The 25829-nt window shown below is 43.1% G+C and overlaps 1 protein-coding gene across 10 annotated transcripts in view; it reads left to right on the top strand.

Moving 5' to 3' along the window:
- Positions 1–25829, top strand: part of TNRC6C (trinucleotide repeat containing adaptor 6C) — a 115456-nt gene that overhangs the window by 17146 nt on the left and 72481 nt on the right. For 9 of the 10 annotated variants that reach the window (XR_011562156.1, XM_070773986.1, XM_070773982.1 and 6 more), the window contains exons 2-3: positions 22058–22157; positions 23066–23087. Coding sequence is in view for 9 of the 10 variants with exons in the window: in XM_070773986.1 (XP_070630087.1) it covers positions 22095–22157; positions 23066–23087 (85 nt within the window). In the remaining variant the exon portion in view is untranslated. Of the gene's footprint in view, positions 1–8803; positions 19544–22057; positions 22158–23065; positions 23088–25829 lie in introns of those variants that run through there. The other variant, XM_070773979.1, reaches the window with a different exon arrangement.

Here is a 25829-nt window from a genome sequence, read left to right as displayed (position 1 = left end):
TGAGTGAAATTCAGTATCCTTTGAGATACTCCTGCGTCTGGCTAAGGCAGACAAGCTGTATCAGACTACCCCTGCTGCCAAGACCTAAAAGAGCTAGGTGGAACATAAAAAGCAACTCTTGGAAGGCATTAGATGCTACTGGGGCATTTAATATCACTTATATGTGGAATCTAGAAAAAATGATACAGATGACCTTATTAGCAAAGCAGAAACAGAGTCACAGATGTAGAGAACAAATTTATGGTTACCCAGGGGGAAGCGATGGTGGGACAAACTGGGAGACTGGGATTGACATATATGCGACTATGTGTAAAATAGATAACTAGTGAGAACACAGGGAACTAACTGTACTCAGTGCTCTGCGATGACCAAAATGAGAAGGAAATCTACAAAAGAGTGGATGTGTGTATATGTAAAGCTGATGCACTTTGTTGCTGTACAACACAAATTGACACAGCATCATAAAGCAACCGTACTCCAATCTAAAAAAATTTAAAAGACAAACTAAAAATGGGGGAAACGTTCACAGCATTTAATAATAAAATTAAATGGTGTAAACTTTTATTTATTTTATTAATAGAAATTTAATCCATTTAATATATAAATTCTTACAAATTGATGATAAAGACAAAACACATTAAGAACCCAAGGGATAGACCAGAAAATATAATTGGTTAGTCCACAGAAAACAAAATTCATGCATGTTGAGTAACAGCGTGGGGAGATGTGTCCATTAATAAGCAAGCCACCAGGCTTGCTGGCTTAGCAGTAAAGAATTCACCTGCAAATGCATGAGACACAGGTTCGATCCCTGGGTCAGGAAGATCCCCTGGAGAAAGAAATGGTAACCCACTCCAGTATTCTTGCCTGGGAAATCCCATGGACAGAGGAGCCTGGCAGGCTACAGTCCATGGGGTCGCAAAGTCAGACATGACTTAGCAACTAAACAACAGTAATCAAAGAACTATAAATTAAGGTCAGTGAGATACTTTTTCTATCTAATTTACAGAGATTAAAAATTATAATACTCAGTGCTTACGAGGATATATTGTGGTCAGCTAATAAAAATAAAAATTATTAAAATGTCTTTGGATGACAGTTTGGCTATAAGTATTGAAACTCTTAATTATATCCTTTGTTTTAGTCTGCTTCTGGAAATCTCTGTTAAGAAAATAATCACAAATACAGAACAAACTACACAAAAGAGGTTTAGTGATGAAAGTAGTATAAAAAGGAAACACCTAAATAAATAACAGGGAAAACTGTTAAGAAAAACTATGGTCCATCTATACAATGAAAATATCATGCTATCATTAAAAATTACATTTGTGAAGCTTGTTTAATCCTTTTTTTTTAAGTTTAGAAAATTCCATGAACTGAACCAAGGGTTATTAAGAATGCAAATTAAGACTGGTCAACTGTATACCAGTGGTACTGTGCTATTTTTACAAGTATTTACCAACTCTTTATTCTTTATTGCATCTTCTTCCCAACATCAGAATTTCTTCTCTGCATCTGCCCATCTGCGAGTCTGTTCTCAATGGCAGTCACTCCTGTATTTTAGTGATTCCCTGATTAAAAATGCACAGCTCCCTCCTTTTCTTTCTGAGCATATTTAGAGTCCAAAAGGGTTTGGTTATAATTAGTATCTTTTCCACTAGGTGCTACTGTTTTTCAGACCATAAATACTTTTTTCAGTGTGATTTGAAAGTACACAGTTGCTTTTTCAGGGTTGGATGTCACCTGTTGGGTGCTGAATGTTTAAATCTCTACTACGGTACATGTGCCTACAAATGACTACAGATAATTAATGAAGAAAATAACATTAATTTTCAAGGAAACTCTTTGTACTTTTGCCTGAGAGATGCTAGGGTGTGTTGACTAAATATAAGAGCTGCATTCTGGATCATCTTCATTTCAGGTAGTTGTGTGTTTATTACAATTTTCTAAAATGTAAGCTCTGAGAAGGCAGGGACCAGAGCGTTGGGCACACGGCAGATACAGTTGATCCCTAAGCAGTGCGGGGTTTGAGTCGCTGGTCCTCTGCACAGCCAGAAATTGGTGTGTAACTTTGCAGTTGGCCCTCTGTATAGGAGGTTCCAGTCCTCAAGTCAACCAGCTTCAGATCATGTAGTACTATAGTATGAATTCGTTGGAAAAAATCCACATGTAAGTGGACCTGTGCAGTTCAAAACCATGTTGTTCAAAGGTCATCTGTTACCTATCAAGTGAAAAAGAGTGATTGTCACTTCACGGAAGTGTCTACAGACTAGAATTCGTTAGTACAGAGACCTCAGTGCATCTCCGTTTCCTGTGCGCTTTGTTGCCTTAAAGCAGCGGTTCTCAAAAGGGGGGGTACCGACCCCTTTGGGGGGCATTTGGAAACAGGGAGATGTGTTTAGGGCTGTGGCGTGTCTGGGGTCAGGTGCAGTGGTGTTTAGCGGGTTATGAACCAAGGGTCCTGGGCGTTCTGTGGTCCTTGGACCAGTCCCATATCCATGACTTTGGATAGGCTTCTGGATGTTTAGGTAGGGGGAAAACATGTTTTATTTTCTCACAGAACCTATTTTACATGTATTCAGTTTCTTGTGTGTGCTGTTGTAGTATATATCTGAATTCCTCAGGAAAGCAATTCTCATGTAAGTCAAAGGAAGATTAGCCTTTGTCTGGAATGTTCTCAGTAGTTGCTCCTCATTTTGGAAATCTCATCACTGATGTCAGTGCCATCATGGAATTTGAGTTGCAGTGCCAATTTTATTCATAGCATTTATTGCAAACTGAAATTATCTTTTTTTCTTGTGCTTTTTGTTTACTCACTGAACTGTAGGCTCCTTAATAAGAGGAAGCTTATGTATCTTGTTCACTGGATATCCTTTTACCTAAAACAGTCTGACATACTGTGGCCGGTTATTAATAATAATGGAAGCGTCAATAGTGGTGGGTGTTTGATTGACAGTCTCATCTTCCTAAGTCTGACCTTTAAATGCTGACGTTCCTGAAGTTTTTTTCTGACCTGGTTTTAGCTCTGGCCGTGGTTTTGATTTATCTCTGCATTGGCAGCTCCTCAGATTTTTCTCCAGCCCAAATCTTTCCTCTGAATCCAGAATTATATATTGAGCTGCCAGCTCCCGTCCGTTTAATGCTCAGGCACCTCCAGTTTAGTGTGTCCCTCTCCAGGGTTTATCTTGTTTATGATCTCGTAAAGCACAAATGTGATTGTTATTCTCTTGCTGAAAATTCTTCAGTTAACTTCTTGCTCTGAGAATAAGACCAAAAACTTTAACCCACGTCTATCCCACCAGACTTGTTTTAGCCATTTCTTCATTGTTCCCATGCTTTGGGCTCTCTAGTCATCTTGCTGTTCTCAAAGGCTCCATTTCTTCCCACCATAGAGCTTCGTCCGTGCTGTTCTCCTGCCAGTCCAGCTAGTTATCCTTCAGAGCTTAGCTCACCTCCCCGGGAAACCGCCCATGCTTTCCTGACTCGGCCAGCACCCACCCCTCCTCCTCACGTGCCCTCACAGCACCCTTTGCTAGCAAATTGTGTGTTCCAAAATATTCATGTGTTCCGAAAGTAGCTGTCTGACTTTCCCATAGAATTGAGTTGGTTGTGTCTTTTTTAATTTATGAAGTGTAGTTATGGCTTCCCTATATTTATTTGTACATTTATATTATCATCATAAAGCATGATCTTATAGCAACTATAATAATTTATTTTCTAAAGTTTAATTGGTTTTTTTCCAGTAATTTCATAGGATAGATCGGTTTGATTTGTTGTTTCAGGAGCACACTGTATTTCATTTATTCTGAGAAACCCATTTTTCCCACTTTTAACATCTCTGAAATTGGCAGCATTTTTCTTTCTTAGTGCATAAGAAATAATGGTGCATCTTATATTTGAAAACAGATTGGATAAAATTTGGCATTTTTGTAACAGATTTGTTCTGCAAGATTTACTGGGAACCTTGTTAATTTTCCCCAGGAAGGCGTTATCTCCTTCCTTTTGAAAGAAGTTTTAGATGCGCACACCTAGATTTCCCTGGCTGTAGTTGTGTCTAGAAACGGGGAGATGAATACATTCTGGTTAACTGGATATAAACAGAAATAATGATGAACTTCTAAGGCACGAACCAAAAAGAAATGATTTGCTCTGCAGTGCCTCTTTTCCTCTTCTAGTAATGAAAAGAACTGGGTCCCTAGATAATTTCACAGAGCAAAGATGTCTGGCCAGCCTTTGGACTTGGGGGAGAATCGTCTTTAGGATGTTGTATTTTGGGGTCTTATAGCGGCTGTGCCAGTACTGTAACTAATGTGTCATCTAAGAGATGATCCTAACTGGAATCTTCAATTTCCAAAAAGTAGGGTCAGGTCTTAAAACTGAAGCACGTTCCTGTCACTCTTGGATTGCATACAACAAACACGTGTGCTCTTTTGGGGTGCATTGTGCCTGATGAATGAGTGCATGCTTAAGAGTCACTGTCTGTGTTACGTTGGGCTACTCACTGAGATCCTCTGAGTTTCAGGGGCCTCTCGTTTAAGACGCAGATGATGTCGATTTCTACAGAGTTGTTTTGAGGAGTCATTGAGGTCAACTATTGAAAACGTCTTCGAGCCCATAGTTTAGTAAATGACAGCTATTGCTATCATTAGTGTTTTCAAAGACTACAACTTCAAACTGTCTGCTGCTGCCTTAGTATTTATTTTTCAGTTGAACTTGGTTATTTTTGGAGAATTGTTTGATTTTCTACGTTTTATCTTTGCATTCAGCAAAACCATCAGAAACCTTCATATTTGGACCAAAGCCTTGGCTGCCGAGAGAATTGCTGAGTTTGGGGCAGTTCCCCAAGTTTTCCCATCACACTCTTGGCTGTGTGCATGTTCTGGGGCATAAGAGAGGACCAGCTCCTGACTCTGTCACCTGGGGGAGGTGTCCCCCGGAAAACTTGCTTTTGGACCTGAGTGTTAGGGAAAGTTCTTCCTTTGCAGAACTGGTGCATGTTCTCATGGTTAATGAGGAGCCATAAAGGACAGTGAGGAATTGAATCATTATTTGTAACATAATTTAGTAAGTTGCTCATTGCTTCACTTTAGGACAGATGGAAGGTTAGCTCTGAGCACCTATACTGACCCATTGCCAGATGTGGTTCCGTTAAAGTCCTTTAAGGAGGTGAACTCTGAATCAGAGGCAGAGTTCCCTTGCCTGCCCACTTCCGTCTCTTACAAGATTTATATTAGTATAAATCTACTTCTTCCCTGTCCAAAAAAAAAAAAATCAGAAAGCCAAAATGGTGGCCACTAGCAGTGAGCTGACTGAAAGAGTAATAGAAACATTTGCTCTTTTAAACTGATGTGTGAACATAGTGTTGGACACCAGGTCATACATGTCCATGTACCTTGAGTAAAGAGCAGCATGGCAAATTATAGAACACGCTTCTTCTCAATTAGGTTCCCGTAGGATGTCTGTCTAGACTCTGTTGTTTGTTTTTGGTCATATGGACCTAGTGTATGTTTAAAGAACAAAATAGAAAATTTAATTCTTTAAATAATTGGTATTTTTCGGGTAGGTTTTCTTCCTAATCATTTCTGGGATGAGCCTTTGCATTTCACATTTTTAATGTGAAATGTTAACAGTCCTTTTAGTACCTGTGTTTTTTCTGCACAAATACAATTGGTCCCAGAATTTATCTCCTGCCTTAGGCTTCATTGTAGAAACCGTTTAGGCAGGCTCATGACTCTAGCACAGACCTTTGAGACCTTCTTTCCTGCTCTCCTCACATACAAACCCTGGCTCCACAGATGTTTCTGGGTCAGGGGGCTGAGTAGACGGTGACAGTGGTATCATCTCTTTTTATTCGACTTTTCCCTCGTGCAGATTGTCGTAAAGCTATTTCCACCCAGGTCTTGTGCACTTGCCTGCTCTCCCAAATTAGAATCCAACTTTGAGCACAAGTTACTTTAGTGGCTCCCAAAATTGAGTCCACAGTTAACAGTCCTTTCAGTCCACAGAATTGTAACATTTTAAAATACAGTTTACCCTGGAAATGATCTGCAGTCTAGTTCTCTCACTGATAACCACCCCAGGCCTCTGTTACATCACTTCAGTGACTGGCCAGTGGTTATATGGTGCCGGGACTTTGTTCTTTCTACTTCCTAATCCTGAAGGAGAACCTTTTCTGAATTTGTGCAGGTGGATTACAGTCTTTAGAGCATAGAAATACTATGGCATCAAACAAAAACTACGGGGCAAGTGATATTAGGCAAATTCAGACAAATAGAGTTCTCTTTCCCACCTGTCAGGTTTCATACTTGAGGTCTGTGTGTTACTAATTAAATTTAACTTGTAGTTTTATATTTGGTGTCATTTATTTGTTATTTAGGCATGTCTGTGAATGCTACTTATTCATTAGTGTGGCAGTATTAAAGTCTCCAGTTTGATGACACGATTGAAATAATCTCTAATTTAAGGATTCTTCTATCAGTCAGGAGAGAGAAACCAAGTGGTAATATGAACAAGGGAAGTTTAATAAAGATTTCCCAACTCTAACGGGAGCTTCCCTGATGGCTCAGCGGTAAAGAATCCTCCTGCCAATGCCGAAGACATGGGTTCAATCCTTGGGCTGGGAAGATCTCCTGGAGAAGGAAATGGCAGCCCACTCGAGGATTCTTGCCTGGGAAATCTCATGGACAGAGGAGCCTGGTGGGCTTCAGTCCATGGAGTCACACGACTTAGCGATTAAACAACAATGACTCTAACAGGGGATTGGAGTAATGAGGGATTTGCTAATTAGAAATAGAGAAAGCTTTAAATTTTGTAGGCACGGTGGAATGAGGAGTAGCCACTGCCTCCAGGGCTGAGATGGGGTGCCCAGTGAGAGCTTCCTGGCTGAGGTCCAGACCTCTGGAGAGGGTACAGCTGTGACTCAGGGATGGCAAAAAAGTCATGAGCATGATGAGGTGGTGAGGAGGCTTAGGGGTAGGTTGGGCTGGGAGGAAACTGCTGGGAAGTTCCTCAGAGCAGTAGAATGAGGGGTCTATAGGAGTCAGCCAAGAGCAAAACTCTTTTCCTGCTGTGTCTCTCTAGCACCCTCTATTGAAGAAGCTTAACGTCTTGTCAGCTGGCAAAGGAAAATGTTTAAAGGTCCTGGTCTTCACAGAGCTGGCAAAAAACTGAGTGTGAAGCTGGGCGGCAGTAAGTCAATAGCGCGGTTCCCCACCTCCATGTTCCTTAGTAGTCAGGAGACGCTTTTTGGTCAAGCTTTCTTGTCATTGGTTACATAGTACCTATTTTAAAATTTCAGTGAAATCCCAATCATTATTAATAACCACTCTGTCTCTTCTGGCTCCCTGGCAGCTCAGCTGGTAAAGAATCTGCGTGCAATGCAGGAGACGCCAGTTCAATTCCTGGATCTGGAAGATACCCTGGAGAAGGGACAGGCTACCCACTCCAGTGTTCTTGGGCTTCCCTGGTGGCTCAGCCTGTAGAGAATCCACCCACAATGCGGGAGACCAGGGTTTGATCCCTGGGTTGGGAAGATATCCTGGAGAAGGGAACTGCTACCCATTCTAGTATTCTGGCCTGGAGAATTCCATGGACTGTATAGTCCATGAGGTCGCAAAGAGTCAACAGGACTGAGCGACTTTCACTTCACTGTCGCTTACATACCAGAATGTACCAGCCGGGACGCCTGTATCTGTGAGATGGTTGGAGCATTGTGTCTATTATTTTAAGCATATTTAAACTACACATATTCAAGTATCATTATGAAAACTGATGATGAAAGTGGAGCAACAATAAAAATTGTGTCATTTTCTGACTTAATTTGAGTCTACTTTAAACAGAAATGAAATAAAGAAAAGGTTTTCACAAAATGGTACTTAAGGACTTCCCTAGCAGTCCAGTGGTTAAGACTCTGCAGTTCCACTGTAGGAGGCGTGAGTTCAATCCCTGGTCAGAGAAATAAGATCCTACATGCTGCATGGCCCGGCCCCCTCAAGAAAAGTTACTTTTAACCTGTATATTTGTAATTGGTATGTGATACAGTAATTTTAAAGCAGCTTTTGTAGTGGTTAAGAATGTTTCCTGAATGTGATTAGTTTTGAGAATCTTAATTAAATAGTGCTAGATCCAGTCAGCACTTTTATAAGTCTAAATTAAATAAATTGTTGGTAAACTGTATTTATCAGGATTCTTTGGTTACATGCAACAGAAAGTGACTCTACAAATTAAGTAGGGAGTAGAAGGAGGACTTAGGAAGGATAAGAGGTGGCTGACATCATTGAGGAAAAGCTGAGAAGCCAGTCTCCACAGCCTGCAGAGCCTAGGCGGCAAGTGCTGGTGGGCAGGTCTGGAGGTCACGGTCTCTGAGATGGATCTGCTTCAGCTGCTTGCCCCTCATGTCAGGATTCACATTCCAGGGAGTGTCTTGATTGGACTCATAGGTAGCAGGCCACAGGAGCGACTTGTTCCTTGGCTCAAAGGATATATATTACCAAGACTTAATTCTCACTCCGCTTCTTAGCTTCTGTCCCTCGGCGTAAGCTTCATTTCCAGAACCTCTGTGGTCAAGGCCTTCGACTTCCATTCCTGTGATCCTGTGGGGTGCATGGAGTTGCCCTGTATCTAGGCACCGTGGCCCAGGAAGTGCAGTGCTTTTGGACTGGCCAGACGCCTCTCTGGAGCCTCAGAATGAGAGAAGGACTGGCACTCGCGGAAATTGGAGTACAGTTTCCAATGCGGGGAGTAAAGGAAGCTGAGTGGCAAAAATACCGGATGGAGGTAATCACCTTCATTGTTCAGAGAAAAGCCTACCAGATGGGGAACATCATTTTTCTGTGATAAAAAGCCAGTGGAAGAAGATTGCAAGATGTTGGGAAGGGCTGGTGGGACAGGGAAGTGGCTGTGTGTCTCAGTGGTTAGATAGCAGGCAGCACACGTGTGCTTATCAGAAGTCTGGTCAGTCAGATTGCTCCCACTGAGGGTGCTGCTGGGTTTGTTCTGGTTTGGTGCTTTAGCCACAGTTGTAAGTGCTGAGAGAAATCCTGGAGCTGAAGTCCATATTAGCACTAAATGAAACCAGTGTCAGAGTTCTTTTGGAATACCTTGAGGCCCGCTGGTTCTGCCATGCCTCTGCTCAGATCTCAGTGATGCTTCTGCATCCTTCCAAAGTAAAGGTTCCTGCAGTCAGCATTCCCAGTCAGCGTCTCGTCCTTTCCTCCAAAGCTTCCCTCTGTACCTTTTGGTACCCTGGTCTATGGAAAATGAAGACCTTTATCTTGAGCTCTGTACTCTTCCCAACTCATTCCATGCCCCCCCCCCCCCTCCATTCAGCTGAAGCCCCATCTCTCATTAGGCCAGGAATGGAGAGGGAAGGAGTTGCATGAGAGAGGGATTCAACATTTTCCGGTGTGACTATTTACAAATCATTACTTTTGTTGCTTTTGTTTATTTTTGTTTTTATTCACTTTTTAAAAAAAGTTACATACAGTTCAGTTCAGTCTCTGGTGCACAGTTTTATAAGTTTCAATGAATCCATACAGTGTACACGTCATGTTTATAGGTGCATATAGCCACCGTCATAATCAAGATTCAGACTAGTTCTGGCATCCTCCAAAGAGTTCCTTTCCTTGCTCTGTCCCTTTGTAGTAATGTCTTCTCCGTTCCCAGCACCAGGCAATCACAGGTCTGTTTTATGTTCCTCTGATTTTTCTCTTTTTCCAGTTTGTCATGTAAATGGAACTATGCAGCACATATCCGTTTGAATCTGGCTGCTTGTACTTAATATTACGATATGTCTGAGTGTGGTTTTTCTTTGAGTTTATCTCATTTGGAGTTTACACAGCTTTTTGAATCTGTAAATTTATATATATCACCAACTTTGGGACATTTTCCACCATTATTTTCTCAGATTTATTTTTCTCCTCTACTTTTCACCAGTCTTTTTCTCCTCTACTTCTGAACCCTAATGACGTGAGTGTTGGGTCTTTTGGTATTATCCCACAGCTCCCTGAGACTCCACTTTCTTATCTTTTTTCTGTCTGTTCTTCAGATCAGATCATTTCTTGTGCTCAAATTAAGTTCACAAATTCTCTTCTCTCACCCATTCTTTCATTGTGCCCATCTAGTGAAGTTTTTTATTCGGATATTTGGTCTTTCAGTTCTAAAGTTTCCACCTGAGGGAATTCCCTGGTGGTCCAGTGATTAGGACTCTGCGCTTTTGCTGCCAAGGACAAGGGTTCGCTCCCTGGTTAGGGAAGTAGGATCCTGCAAACCAAAAAATGAAAAATAAGTGAATGAATAAATAAAATTTCCACTGTGTTCTGTTTTATAGTTTCTGTTTATCTGTTGTGAACATCTGTGTTCCCATTTGTTTCCAGGGCATTTACCTTTATTTGCCTCTTGGAGCATAGTTATAATAACTTTTAAAGGCTTTGATAATTCCAACAGCCAGGTCACCTGGGAGTTAGCATCCCCGGAGTTTTGTCCTGACAGTTTGGCCACATTTTCCTGTTTCTTTGTATGAAGAGTAATTTTGAGTTTTATCCGGGACCTTCTGGATATGTTGTATGGGCCTTGAGTGCTATTAAACTCCTCAGGAGCATGTTGATTTTGTTGTTGTTGTTACTTACTTTATTTTGTTTTTGTTTAGCAGGCAATCAGGCCAGTTAGGTTCAGACCACAAAGCCCGTCTGGCGCTGTGTGGGTAGTGATTCGAAGGTCGTTCAGTTTCCCAAGCCTTCACTATGCTGTGCTGCCTTGGGCCGGGCCCACGTGTGTGCCACTCAAGGGTTAGTTCAGGACTCTGCGGGGAGTAGGACGGGTAGTTGAAATTATAGTTCAGTTTTCCAAACCTTTGCTCCTGTTTGGGGTCTGTCACACACATGCATGACTCGAAGGGGAACCGGAACTGGAAGTTGATGGACAGAGTCTGGGGGGCTCCTCCAGCCGATTGCTCTCTGGGTCCGCCACACTCTCTAGCTCTCAGGAGCTCATTTTCCTAGTTCTTTGTCCAGAAAGATGAGGTTCTTTTGGCGTCAGCTGCCTGGGCCGCCACAGCACAGCTCTGTGACCAGAGCCGACCTCCGGTCAAAATAACAACAAATAGGCAGCAAGAGAAGAAGGGGAAGTGAGAAGCTCGCCCCCATACGGCCGCCTCCCCAAGTTCGGACTCCTCCACCTGGCTGACTGGCTTTTGTTTACTTTTGACAGTTTGGGTTTTTTTGTATGTGTATTGTGCCTCATCCAGTTTTTTGTTATAGTCAGTAGCAGAGAGGCTGCGGTGGGTTTATTCCATCTTGAGTGGCCCCCAAAGTCTTACAGCATGACCTAATTAGTTTTTTATGTTGCGTAACAGACTACCACAAACTGAAAGCAATGCACATTTATTATTTCACCATTTCTGAGGGTGAGGTGGCTAAGCATGGGTTAGCAGTCAAGGCCAGGGCTGGGTTTTCATGGGAGAGAGGGCTTGACTGGGGAAAGGTGGGTTTCCACGCTCACTCGGGCTGTTGGCAGAATTCATTTCCTTGTAGCAGTAGAATTCATGGCAGCTATTGTTTCAAAGCTGACCCCTGAAAGGGAGCTAAAGCAAGTCTGCTAACACAGATGGAGCTTTCTAATGTAGTCAAGGAAGCGGTATTCCATCACCTTTGCCATATTCTAATGGTGAGAAGCAAGTCATAGGCTCCTCCCATGCTCATGGGGAGGGCATCATACCAGGGTGTGACCAGCAGGAGACCTTAGAGTCTCCTTGACTACAGTATTCTTTGATCCTCAAATAAAAATTCTTCTTTCCACCCTCTGCTCCTGTTAATATTTGTCAGAGCTGTGGTACCCTTTTCTACCCCACCTCTTGGGATCATGCTGAACAGCTGTGTGGGTTTTTTATGCAGTCCAGCCCATACTTGAGACTCCAGGTTCTTGACCTCCTATGCCAGTGACCTACTTTAGAACCTGGTTCTGTGACTTTGAATCTCAAGCTTAAGCCGTCTACTCCATTATTCTGTTTATTTCCATACTCTGTCGAGTATTAAGCATAATTCCAGCCTCACTGTCACTTTCCTGTTAGAGTCTGTGCCCCTTCAAGGTCTAAGGCTGTTTTGTTAATACATCTTATCCTTTTCGTACTGCCTAGAAGGGTGTAAGCGAGTATGTCCTTACAGATAGCAGGTATTCAAACACATTCTGAAAAGTTAAGAACCTGAAATATTTCTGTGACGACTGGACAGGATACCACTTCTTTCCCCTTCCTTTTTCAATTTTGCCTGATAACATTTATTCCTAACATAAACACTGCCAGGAAATTCTAATTAAATTAGCTAGTGCGTGCACACACACTGAATTACTGAATATTTTAATGACATGACATTGGAGTCCAACCAGTATGACTTCAGAGCATAAACTGTGATGTGTCCTACAGGTGGAACTGGGTTACAGTTTCTGGTGACTAAACCTCCCAGCCAAAACAAGCCCACCCTCTTTTGTGTGTATGCAAAAAGATAGTAATTAACTAATAAAACACTGGAATTTGGAACACTTTCCACCTAGAATACCTCTGCATAGGGTAGCTACATCTCCAGCCATAATTTCATCTTTCAAACCATGTTTCTCTGGGAGAAGGTGTAGTTAACTGGGAATACTGAGATGATTGATACCTAGAGTCTCCACTTACAGGCAGTCTCCTGCCTCCCCTCCCTTCTTTTTCTAGCTGCTTCCAAAATATAAGTGGCTTCTTTCTCCACCCAAAGCCTTCTAATCCGGTGGTTGCTAAACTATTTGAGAATAAAAGAAATATGCATCTTGAAAATCCAGATTATTAAAAATATTTTCTTTCCAATAGCATTCAGTAGAGTAGGGACACATTACTGTATGTCTCCCCACACAAAGCACAGATAATCTATGTCCACTTTGGCCCTTCAGACTTGCTCTGGGTCCTGAAGTTGAGCCCCATATCAGATTTCTCTTTTCCTAGTTTCCACTATTCCTGAAGCATAAACTGTACCACTAATCGAAGCAATGCTGTTTTCTTTAGCAGAAGCCAGATAGACTAAAGCTGGAGTTATTGTGGTGGTGGTAAACTAGAAATGAAGTGAATGTGTATAAATAGAGGAATAACAGGGTAGAGTATGGGGGCCTTCCCTTGGTGGTCCAGTGGTTGAGACTTTACCTTCCTGTGCAGGCGTTTGGGTTTGATCCCTTGTCAGGGAGCTGAGATTCCACAGGCCTCACTGCCAAAACACCAAGACATAAAAAACCAGGAGCAATATTGTAACATTTAATAAGACTTAAAGCAAAATAGAATATGATAACATTTACACCATGGTATATTTTGTAGTGAGCTCCGAAAGTTGGTGATGGACAGGGAGGCCTGGCGTGCTGCGATTCATGGGGTCGCAAAGAGTCGGACACGACTGAGTGACTGATCTGATCTGATCTAATATTTTGTAGCCATTAGAAATGATAGATTAGGGACTTCCCTGGTGGTCCAGTGGTTAAGAATCTGCCTTTCAAAGCAGGAGTTGTGGGTTTGATCCCTGGTCAGGGAACTAAGATCTCACACACGTGCGTGCTCAGTCACAGTCTGGTCTGACTCTTTGCAACCCCATGGACTGTAGCCCACCAGGCTCTGTTGCCCATGCAATCTTCCAGGCACAAATACTGGAAGTGAGTTGCCATTTCCTCCTCCAGAGGATCTTCCTGACCCAGGGATCACTCCTGGGTCTCCTGCACCTCCTGCATTGGCAGGCAGATTTTTTACCACTGGCGCCACTTGGGAAGCCCAAGCTCCCATATCCGTGGGGCTGCTAAGCTGCCGTACCACAGCTTAGAGAGAAGCCTGTGTGCTGCAGTGAAGAGCCCGCGTGCCGCAGCTAAGCTCTGATGTAGCCAAAAGTAAAAGATTTTTTTTTTAAAAGAAAGGAAAAGAAGTGCTAAGTCTCGCTAATAGCCAGAGAAATGCAAAATAAAGTAATAATGAGATATCATCATTAAATAGACCAGGTCTGTCAGTTGGGAGAATGGATGAGGAAAGAGAGAGACACATTGAATGAGGAAAACAAGATGCAAAAAAAGGTATATAACACGATCTCTGTATGACAAAACAATGATCAGATAAAATCCTTTGCAAAAATACATAAATGTGTATGATTCCATATAATTACATGAACGTGGCAAAAGGCTCAGAAGAATATGAACTCAGTGGCTTCATGGGTTATCTGGAAGGGAGGCGGAGGAGAGTGGACCGCTGACTTGGGTGTGGAGAGAGAAGAAAGTGAGTAAGGGGATGCCAGGCAAATGAGAAACAAAAGCAAAGTTTATATTGGGAAAAATGCATAAGATTATATTTACACTTGTGTGTAAAACCATATATATTTAAATGAAAGTTTTAAGTTGAAATTTAACTTAAGCAACTTCCCTGGTGGTCCAGTGGCCTTGGAGTTCAATCCCTGTTCAGGGAACTAGATAAAGATCCCTTGTGCATAACTGAGACCCTGTGCAGCCAAATAAATATTTTTTAATTAAAATTTTAAAATGCAGTTTTCCCAACCTGGCCATCCCTCTTCTTTATTTCCCATACAGCTTGACTTGTAAATCCACCTCACAACTTCTCCACACAGGAAAAAAAAAAAATACAGTTTATAATATTTTACTAGCCTCAAAAGGTAGAAAGAAATGTATTAAATATTACTTGGTCATTTCAGGAAATAAAGTTTCCCTGGGAAAGAAAGTACACTTATTGAAGATGTTCTTCCAGTATAAATTTCACCTGAGGGTATTCCCTGGTGGTCCAGGAGCTAAGAGTCCACCTTGCAATGCAGGGGACGCGAGTTCGATTCCTGGTTGGGGAAGTAAGATGCCACACATTACAGAACAGCTCAGCGGGCGCATTGCAACCAGTGAGTCTGAGCATTACAAGGCAAGATCTGATGCGGCAAATAAAAATGTTAAAAAAATTTTTTTTCACCTGAGTTTATGGACCAGAAATTGGTACCAGCAATGTCCTGCATGATGACAGGCTTTTTTTCTCAGTGCCACAGAGACAGAAGACAGTCCTGCCCCCAAGGTACTTACAGCCCAGAGTACAGGAGGAAACACACAGTGTTCCCTAAAAGCAGGGCCTTAGCTCTACCAGATAACATGAGCAGGGGGGCGTCACCCAGCAGACTTCTAAGCTCTCATTGCATTGTGTCATCTCACTGTTGTAATAGTCATCATTTGTTTGAGGCATTATTTATATGAATAGCCTGAAAAGCGTATTAACCCGTCCTTGTCACTGCTGTGATCCCAGAGGGCTTATACTGCCACTGTTCAGAGAGTATCTGTTAAGTGAGTCAGCCCTTCTGTTTGTCCCTGATGCCTACCTACCATGGTAAATAGCACATGCTAGTTGTATAGTGAACATATGAGATGATCTTAGGTTTAGGCTTTCTAGGAAAGGAGCAGATGAAAATAGCTGACAAGGAAGTGGAAGTCAGGGAACAGGAGGTTTCCGTAAAGATAATGAACGGGTGCAGTGGAAACAGGAGTAAGCGTAGGAGGTTATGGTCAGAATGTAGAATAGTGACATCTAATGTTTGAGCAGTTCTGGATGCTTAAGATCTAGTAGTTAATACTTTGAATAAAACACTCTTTATTCACCCTTTGTGATCAAGGGAAAGGCTGCATGTTTTGTTCTTTGAGGCTACTTTAGCAAACTAGCCAGCTCCCCAACCAGTCTTCCTAAAGCAAAGCCCATGAGGAAGCAAGTCCAGCCCCATGCACTCAAAACGAATCAGTTTATTTATTTTTAATTGGAGGATAATTGCTTTACAATGTTGGGTTGGTTTCTGCCGTACATCACCATGAATCAGCCGTAGGTATACGTAGTCCATCCCTCCTGAACCTCACTCCCACCTCCCACCCCATCCCACCCTTCTAGGTTGTTGTCACCAAGCACCAGGTTGAGCTCCCTGTGTACTAATTGGTTTTTTGGTACCTTGAATGGTCAAACCAAAGATGACCAGACAATTGAGAAAAGATTCACATCAAAGGGAGCCTCCTTAGGGAGGTAGTGTCCAGAAAGGAAACAAACAATGCAGAAAATTGAAAGAACTTCAGATAAACTCTAATTAATCCCCTCAGCTAGCATAAAAAAAGTGACTTGTATCTATAAAACAAGAACACAGTGGTGTGGGAAAAGAGCAACTAAAAAACAAGAAAGTTAATGTAAAATTGTAATGTCATGGAATAGGAAACTCAGTAGAAGGACTTGAAAGATCAAGTCTTTAAAAATTGAGAGCAACAGTAGCAAAAAAAGAGTAGAAAACATAAAGGTAAATTATGATGATCCATCTAATAGACTTAATATGTTGTTCAGAAAGCAGAAGATGTTTTCAATAAAGCAGAGAACCGAAAGTACCACCTCTATATTGAAAACATCAGCCAAATACTAAGCACCAGTAATGGCGGAGAAAGACACTGAAGTGCACATCATCATGAAATTTCAGAATCCTGGGGGTGACAGGAAGCTTTGGGAGGAAATCACCTAGAAAGAACTAAAAAGCAAAACGACATCAGACATCTCTTAAGTAGGTAGCAGATGCTGGAATGCAGGGGCGTGGTGCCTTCAAACTTGATTCTCGACCTAGAATTTATGCTCAATTCCAGCATAATTGAGGGCATCATTCAAGGAGGAAGACAAGGGAGGTCACAGGATGATGGAGTTAATAAGTTCAGGTCAGCATTCATGGGTGGGCAGTGATGAGTTTGCACACACTGTTCCTTCTGCTTAGTCTGTTTTCTCCTTTCCCACTGCACTGATGGAAATGACACAGTGATACAGAGTTACATATAAGGAACAATTAAATCATAATGAAAGCAGGCTCCAGAAAGAGATACAAAGGTCCCAGAGCATGTGAAAAGATGCTTGACACCACTATCAGGAGGGAAATGCAAATCAAAACCACAGTGTGGTACTTAGGATAGGCAAATTAATAAAAACAGAAAATAGAACGGGTGGTTGTCTGGGCCTGGGGATGGGGGGGATAGTGGGGAGTTATTTCATAGGCAGAGTTTCAGTTTTACGAGATGGAAAGAGTTCTGGAGATGGGTTATACAACCATGGGACTGTAACTTTACACGTAAAAATGGTTTAAGATGGCAGATTTTATGTATATTTTACCACAATTAAAATTTTTTAAAAAATGAAATGACTGGAGGATCTTAGAAAACCCTAGCATAGTGCTCCCAGCACAGAGCGGACCTGGACCAGGGCTCTGAAGGGAGTTTGGGCCATGTGGTTGAGGAGAGGGCTCCTGTTGTTAAACCGGAGGAGGGCGGATATGTAAAAACCAAAAACAGAACTTTTATAGGGAGGATAGAGCAAGAGGGAAAGAAAGACAACTAGGAACTCTGGGAAAAGCAGCTACACAGGTTAAATGTCCGCAACGTGTACTACCTAGCTCTGCATCGAACATTAACATACTGCTTTTAAAGCAAATGCCATTCATTGATTTAATTTCATAGTGGAGAAGGAAATGGCAACCCACTCCAGTATTCTTGCAGGGAGAATCCCAGGGACGGGGAGCCTGGTAGGCTGCCGTCTATGGGGTCGCACAGAGTTGGACACGACTGATGTGACTTAGCAGCAGCAGCAGCAGCAGCAGTGACCAACTTAATGGACTTGAGCTTGAGCAAACTCCAGGAGACAGTGAAGGACAGGGAAGCCTGGCGTGCTGCAGTCCATGGGGTCACAAAGAGTCGGACACGACCGAGCGACTGAACAACAGGTGATAGGGTGGAAGACTGGGGTACTGAAGAACCACATCCACTTCCGTCATAGTAGAAATTAAACTGTTAATCGGAGAAGGCAATGGCAACCCACTTCAGTACTCTTGCCTGGAAAATCCCGTGGATGGAGGAGCCTGGTAGGCTGCAGACCATGGGGTAGTGAAGAGTCAGACAGGACTGAGCGACTTCACTTTCACTTTTCACTCTCATGCATTGGAGAAGGAAATGGCAACCCACTCCAGTGTTCTTGCCTGGAGAATCCCAGGGACAGAGGAGCCTAGTGGGCTGTGTCTGTGGGGTCGCACAGAGTTGGACATGACTGAAGTGACTTAGCAGCAGCAGCAGCAGCAAACTGTTAACATCTCAAATTGATAAGTCAAGATACAAGAATGCAGGCATTTTTAAAGGTACACGACTATACAGTCACATCGAGAATGTTCTTAGTGTGTGTTATCTCCATGGAGAGAGCCTGTGAACCCTGGAGAAGGAAGAATCTCTTTTTGCTACATATCTTTTGTACTGTTTATGCTTTCTCATGAGCATGTATTACTTTATAAATAAAAGTGAGATTCAATGCTGTTAAAAAAAATTATAAATGAAAAATGGCATAAATTGTATACCAGGAGATAGAAGAAAGTAGTGCTAGTTAGGTGGAATATTAGATGAAATTTTCTTAAAGTTCAAACATTTGAATCATGCTTTAGTCACAGAATCATGACCTCAGGCAGGAAAGTGTAAGGTACCTCAGGGCTACATGAGATGTTTATTTTCAGCATTTTGTTTCAATACTATGAAAGTGAAAGTCGCTCAGTCCTGTCCAACTCTGCGACTGTATAGTCCATGGAATTCTCCAGGCAAAAATACTGGAGTGGGTAGCCTTTCCTGTCTCCAGGGAATCTTCCAACCCAGGGATCAAACCCAGGTCTCCCGAATTGCAGGTAGATTCTTTACCAGCTGAGCCACAGGGGAAGCCCCTAAACTGTACTGCTAGGGGAATAGGTGGTTCTAATTAATATAACTTTCAGAGTAATAAAATTAAGCAAAAATCATTTTTATTCCATCTTCTATAGAATACCTTTTTTTAAAAGGTAGCTCTACTTGCCTACCTTATTAAATTTGATATCAGAAGATAATTTAAGGCTTTCATTGTGCTGTAGATTAAGAAAGCATGCACAAGTGGGGCAGCTGTAGGGTAAGGGAGTTAGAGAAGGCGAGGTTCGGAACAAGACCAAGACCGGCACTTTCCAGGAACAGATCACCTTTAATGAAGCGGGAAGGGGCAGCAGCCAGATTAGCGAGCTGCTGCACTAGCCCAAGAGAAGAGTAGTATATATAGGCATATATGTGGAAAGCTGCTGTCTTCAGGCGGCCTGTTCTTCTCCAAGGTTTTTCGGAGTAGTTATCTCTTAAACGGCTGGGACAAGGAATCCTGGAGATCGGCCAGAGGCTGGACTGGCTGGGAGCTGGGCTTAATCAACCTTAATGTCCTTTTCTTTTTTTCCCCCCTTCGGGTGAGAGAGTTCTTTGTTTTGCATAGAATGGTGGGGAGGACCTGGAGGGGAGTTTTAACTCCTGGCTATTTTGAGCCATGTAACTTTCCTTCAGCAGTCATGGCATTCCTAGTTTTTATTTGTTCCCTTTTTCCCTAGACATGTGGCAACTGCGTGGTGATTCCAGCACCAGTGCATCATTCGCGGAGCTTGACTGTGCTTTGAAAGAATATTTAAACACAGATTTCTTAGTGTCTCTGCACCTTTTAACATGAAAAGATTCCTAGAAGGTATTACCTTAGATAATGAACGTTTCCCAAGCTTGAGAACTGTACTGACCTCCTTCTAAAAGTTGTTTCTCAACCTTGGCTGGACATTGGAGTCATCTGGAAGCTTTTAAATAAAACTCCTGATGTCTGAGTTCCGTTCCCTGATCTCACTGAAAACAGTTGCAGCCTCGGCATTGGAAGTTTGTGGAGGAAGGGGGGTCGTTCTGTGAAAAAAGTTGCTTTTTTTTTTTTTTTGCTGCCCTGGGTTTTCATTAGCTCATAGGCTTAGTTGCCCCATAGCAGGTGGGATCTTACTTCCCCTTCCCCACCAGGGATCGAACCCACAGCCCTTGCCTTAAGGAGGCAGGTTCTTAACCACTGGACCACCAGGGAAGTCCGCTTCCTGGGTGGTTCTGATGAGAGGCCAAGAACCACTGTTTTAAAGGAAGACTAATCTCTTAGGTGGGCTTTCCTGGTGGCTTAAAAATGCAGGATCCAGTATTCTTGCTCAGGAAATCCCGTGGACAAAGGAGACTGGTGGGCTGCAGTCCGTGGCATCACGAACAGTTGAACACAACTGAGCCCAACAAGGACAGTCTCTTAGGTGCCCCCTCCATCAAGCTGATTTAAATTATTTTCCTTATGATGTTACTCAGATATATACAGACTGACGCTAGGTTGAGATCCCCTATGCGTGCAGTAGTCGTAAGCACTTTTACAAGTTAAAAACAAACTTCAAAATTAAGAAATTAAACAACAGTGCTGGGTGGATAGTGCTGTTGTGCTGAGGCTTTTGTGTGTGTTGTTCCTTCTTATTCTGTTAAGTCCTCCTTCCCACCTGTGTCAGTCCGGGCCCACTGAGGAGGCAGAGACTGCATGGCAATATCAACAGGGAATGTCTATTATAAGAATAATTAAATTGTGCATGCTAAGTCTCTTCAGTCATGTCCAACTCTTTGCAGCCCCATAGACTGTAGCCCACCAGGCTCCTCTGTCCACGGAATTCTCCAGGCAAGAATACTGGAGTGGGTTGCCATGTCCTACCTCCAGGGAATCTTCCCGACCCAGGAATTGAACCCACGTCTCCTGCTGCTCCTGCATTGCAGGCAGAATCCTTACCACTGAGCCACTAGGGGAAGCCCAATTAAACTGTGGTAAGAGAGGAACTCTAGAAGACCATGTGCTAGCTAGGGCTGAGGGAGAGAGCCTGAGGAAGGCCCAATTGGAGGGGGCCCTCCCCGAGGCTGGGGCTCACCCCCCCTGAAGAAGCAGTAGTGCAGCCCCCTGGGTGGCAGAGTGGCTCCCCGCATCGCCCAGGTCAGCCAGTGGGCAGTTGGTGGTCACAGGAAGTGCTCCTCCAGCTGGGGAGAGCCGCCACCAGTAGCCCATCACACGGGTACACAGGAGTAGGGGCCCCTGGTGGCAGCCTTCCCGGTGTGAGCTGCTGCTGATGGCCGGGCATGCTGGTGCGCAAAGGGGCAGGGTCAGTGCCGTGGGCACAGAGCACGTGGCATCCCCATCAGGAAGGCCACGGCCGCATCATGGGGAGAAGACCATAGAGACTGGAGTGGGAGCGTGGCAAGCAGCAGGAGGCCTGCAGGGTGTGTGCTGACAGGGTCACTGGAAGCCAACCTTGGATCACGCCAGAGCTGCAGGGTTGCTAGGAGGCTGCCCCTTCTCGCTCCGTGGCCAGAGTCTTCCCCAGGGGTCCTCCGAGCCACATGCTGACCTCACAGCGGGCCAGCCCCTGGCTCCTGCAGGTCCTTCTGGGGCCCTGCACTGGGAAACTTCTGCATGGCGCTCACAGGGAAGAAGGGCTTAAGGGAACACATCCATCATTGCATGGCGTGTGCTGGAGGGTGAATCTGGAGCTGACAGGCGGTGAGTTGATAACCGACAACAGCCCACCCTGTGCCAGCCAAGACACTTCTGCGACGTTAAGCTGTAGCTCATAAGCCGCCTACTCTTCGGGAGTTGCTCGGTCCTGTGTTCAATGTACCCTTCCAGCAGCTCCCCATGCTGTGTAGGGAGCTCTGTTTAAAAAACAATTGGTTTGTCGAACAAACAAGGTGTGCCTAAGAATCGCCTCCAAAGACTCTGACTTGGTTGTTCTAGAGTGGGACCCAGGAGTCTGCAATTTTAATCTGGAAAGTGTGATGATGGTGGTCCCTGAGACAGAAATACTGGTCTGGAGCTGGACTGTAGGGACTATGTCTTTTTCTCCATCTTGTCTTCTAATGCCTGGTGCACTGCCTGCTAGAAGGCTGGTGTTCAGCAGATGTGGGCCGAGTGAATGGCTGCCACCGGTGGCAGTGTGCTCTGGCACCTACAGAGAAGTGGATCCCTGGAGGGGGCGGGGGGTGACCGGCCATGTCTAACGCCTCTCCTCAAAATATCCTTCTTCGTACCATGCGTGGAACTTTGCTTGACTTGCAACTTTTGGCAGCTAATGTTTTGTTTTGTTTTTTTTTTCATTTTAAATCATTGATTTTAAATGGACATTAGGCTAATACCACTTTTCTTTATTTTTAATAGGGAGAAAGAACAAGAAACACAAAAAGAGGAACATTTGATGGAAGAAAAGAAAAAGAAAAAGCAGGAAGAAAAGAAAAAGAAGGAAGGTGCTCAGAAAAAGGTTTGGCTGGAGTTCCTACTCCATTGTTTTCTAGCCACTCTGTGTCTCACTGCGTTATCATAGCCATTACATGACAGAGGTTCAGGTTAATGCTTTTGAAATTTGGTATGCTCAATCTATGGAGAAGGAACTGGCAACCCACTCCAGTATTCTTGCCTGGAGAATCCCAGGGACAGAGGAGCCTGGTGGGCTGCCGTCTCTGGGGTCGCACAGGGTTGGACACGACTGACGCGACTTAGCAGCAGCAGCAGCAGCAGCACGCTCTCTCTAGAGTGCTGGTGACATAGATAAAGGGTGACAACCACAAAATGTCTTTAAAAGAAGTATTAGAGCTGTGTTTTGAAGGATTTTGAGTTTACTTTTAGTCACTGGTAGTAAAGAATCTCCATGCTATTTTATTTAAACTGAACTGTCCAAAACAACCATGTGCAAGGCCCATTTAACTGATTTTGTTAGAAAAGCTAGAAATAATATTTGCAGCTTTGGCAAGTGTTCTTTTACGACTTCTATAGTAAATATTACAATTTAAAGTCCTGCTGTAATTCTTACCATCAGGCTTGAATTTTAGGGCATTTAATGTACAAATTACACTGTTTACTTTGTTCTTGCCTGATTTAATGTATCTTATAGTTAAAACTGTTTATGTTTTAGTCTGTATTAAAATATAGAGCTTAAATGAGCTTCCAGATAGATTGTTTTGCCTTTGGGTCAATATTGGCACAAAATAGCGTGTAGACAATTATTTTTTCCTAGTAATAAATTTTTTCCCAGTAATAAACTTTAATAAAGTAATTGGGCAAAAACTTGTTTCTAAAGTTTCTAATATTAAAGTCTGCTTATACACTTTCAGTGAATGTGTACATTCTACACAGTATTCCTAAAGAGTTTGATTTTTTTTTTTTTTCCAGGCTGCTGATCAAAAAACCAAAGGTGAGTTTACTTTATTTTGGGGGGTATATTTTATGTCAATCCCAAAGTTTATGATGATGACTTTTTAAAAAATTGGTGGTTAAACACAAAGAATCTAACCCTGCCTTTGAATCTGTTTTTTACAATTCACTGTGAAATTCCTCACTTATCACTGGTTTTACATCTGCATTTAGTTAGCATATGCTTAATCTAAAATGCTTAATGTTATGTTGGGACACGTGTCTTTTTCAGTTATGGCTTCCTAAGGGTATATGCCCGGTAGTGGGGTTGGATCATGTGGTAATTTTATTCCTAGTTTTTATAAGGACTCTCCTCCGTACTGTTCTCCATAGTGGCTGTATCATTTTGCATTCCCACCAACAGTGCAAGAGGATTCCCTTTTCTCCATACCTTCTCCAGCTTTTATTGTTTGTAGATTTTTTGATGATAACCATTCTGAAGGGTGTGAGGTGATGCCTCATTGTAGTTTTGATTTGCATTTCCCTAATAATGAGATGTTGAGCATTGAAATATACACATTACCGTAAGTAAAATTTGGAAATTTGCTGTTTGATACCTGGTGGTCTGTGACAACCTAGAGGTGTGGGATGGAGTGGGAGACGGGAGGGAAGTTCAAGAGGGAGGGGACATATACATGTCCCCTTAGGGTGACTACGTTCCCTGTGGGTGACTGTGGCTGAGTCATGTTGATACATGGCAGAAACCAACACAATATTGTAAAGCAACTATCCTCCAATTAAAAGTAAAGAATTTTAAAAATATATATATTATATTAGCTTTCTAAACAATGCTTTATGATTTTCCTTTTGATTTGATTTCCCCCAATCAAGGATTAAACCTATAACGTTGATCCAGTTTGCGTAAGAACAACCAAAGGATACTGAATTTCTTTAAAGCTTCAACTTTCTCTTTGCCAACTATTACAATAAAAAGAGATATATTCTTTCTGTATTCATCTCTCTTTGCTTATTGATGTGTGAAAGGTTTCCTTTTTATTCTCCAAGCCCGGAATTGGCATCGGTTGTCCTGACAGGTGTGAGCAGGAATGCTTGTGGCTCTCACAGTACCCGGGGCGTCTATGCCCCGTGCTGGTGGGCCGGCAGAAGGGAAGCCGTTCTCAGAGCCTCCTCACTTGGTGCTTGACGTGCTTGGGGACTGTCCAGTGCGGGGGAGCGCACGCAGGACTCACAGTCACCAGCTGTGTCTAATTTGGGGCAAGGCACTTCATGTCTTTAAGCCTCAGGTATCTCATACTTACCACGAGAAGGGCAAGGGGTGAGTGTTCACACCTCGCAGAGCTGTCCTGAGATCCACATGGCTAGGGCTCAGTGCCGGGCACGGAGCTTGTGCTTCCTAGAGCTTGGCTGTGGTGAACTGTAAGTTGTTGTTTCTGTTGGACTGTCATGTGTAACTGTAGGCGCAGACACGCGCTCCACTTTTGCCTGGCATTTGTAGTTTTCCACGTAGAGTTTACATCATCTCATCATGATCGAACAGGGCAGGTGTTAGTTGACAATGAAGAAACCGTGGCTGACAGTGTGACTTGACGTGGCTTGCTCTTGGCCACGACTTAGTGCGAGGACAGGCCTCGAGGGAGCCTGGGTGTCTGACCCCAGCGTGGTTGCCTCGGAGCTCTCACCGCAGAGCCATGGTAAGAGATGGATTTCATGTAAATGAACGTTTAAGGACAGCATAGTTTTCAAAAAGGACGTTTTGTCTCTCACGCTGTCAGTGGTCGTGTGAATTTACAAAACACTGGTCAGAAGGGCCCAAAAGGCGTGCGGTCCATGGTTGTTTTGAAATTATGATCTTGAAAAAGAAATAATGGTTTCTTATCATTATCATTTAAAAGTGCAAAATTATTGCTCTGAATTATCCATTTCCTTTTTTTTTTAACATTTTGAGAAGCTTTTACACCTTGATTCAGTGCCAGCCGACTGTTCTGTTGCCCCTGTCACTGCGATTGTTTTCTCTTGAAATCGTAACAGATTGCTTATGGTTGTACAGTGATCATGAATTACACTGTCCCGCCACTATACACAGAGTTAGTATTTTCTATTACTGTTCTGATGAGTATTTTCATTGCTGACTCCAAACCCTACTGGGTTTTTATCTTCTCCTTTTATCCTCTCTAAAATACTGCCCCTTTGGGTACAATTTGTCAGTAACTGTACTAACTATAACCAGCCTCAGAACAGAACATAATGATTATTAATATCCTTCTAAACAACAGGGGGGAAAATGCTTTTTTGAATTATAAATAACAGTGCTGCTAGGTAATTCATTAATAAATATGAGCAGCGCCAAGGTCTAAGTTTTTCTCATGATCTCCATTATTACTGGTTCCACTCAAAATTAACTGCCTAAAAAAATTAACAAATAGACTGCCTGTGAGGTGGTGGTTCTGAGTTTCCAGCAGGACCTGTGTGTCAGATAACACAAGCTTGGCCTGGTCGAGTGTTGAAATGCACTGTATGAGTAGTACGGGTGCCCACACAGAGCACAGACCTGCCTTGCTAACCGTCTGCATTTTCCTGTCTTTCCCCTGCTCTGGAGTCTGTAGCCAAAGGGGCAGACCCGCGTTGGCCTTAGGCCCTCTCACGCCCCCAGCTCCTCGGAGGCCTGAGATCAGCACCCTCACCAGCAACGGCTTTGAGACGCACCCTGCCTGTGAATTAGTTCCAGTCGTGGTCGGTGCTGTCTGCCATGTCCATACGAGTAAACTGAAGCTCTGAGAGTTTG

Source organism: Bos indicus, chromosome 19 (genome assembly GCF_029378745.1).
Source record: "Bos indicus isolate NIAB-ARS_2022 breed Sahiwal x Tharparkar chromosome 19, NIAB-ARS_B.indTharparkar_mat_pri_1.0, whole genome shotgun sequence".
Taxonomy (NCBI): Eukaryota; Metazoa; Chordata; class Mammalia; order Artiodactyla; family Bovidae; genus Bos; species Bos indicus.
This window is presented reverse-complemented; position numbering and strand designations above follow the sequence as displayed.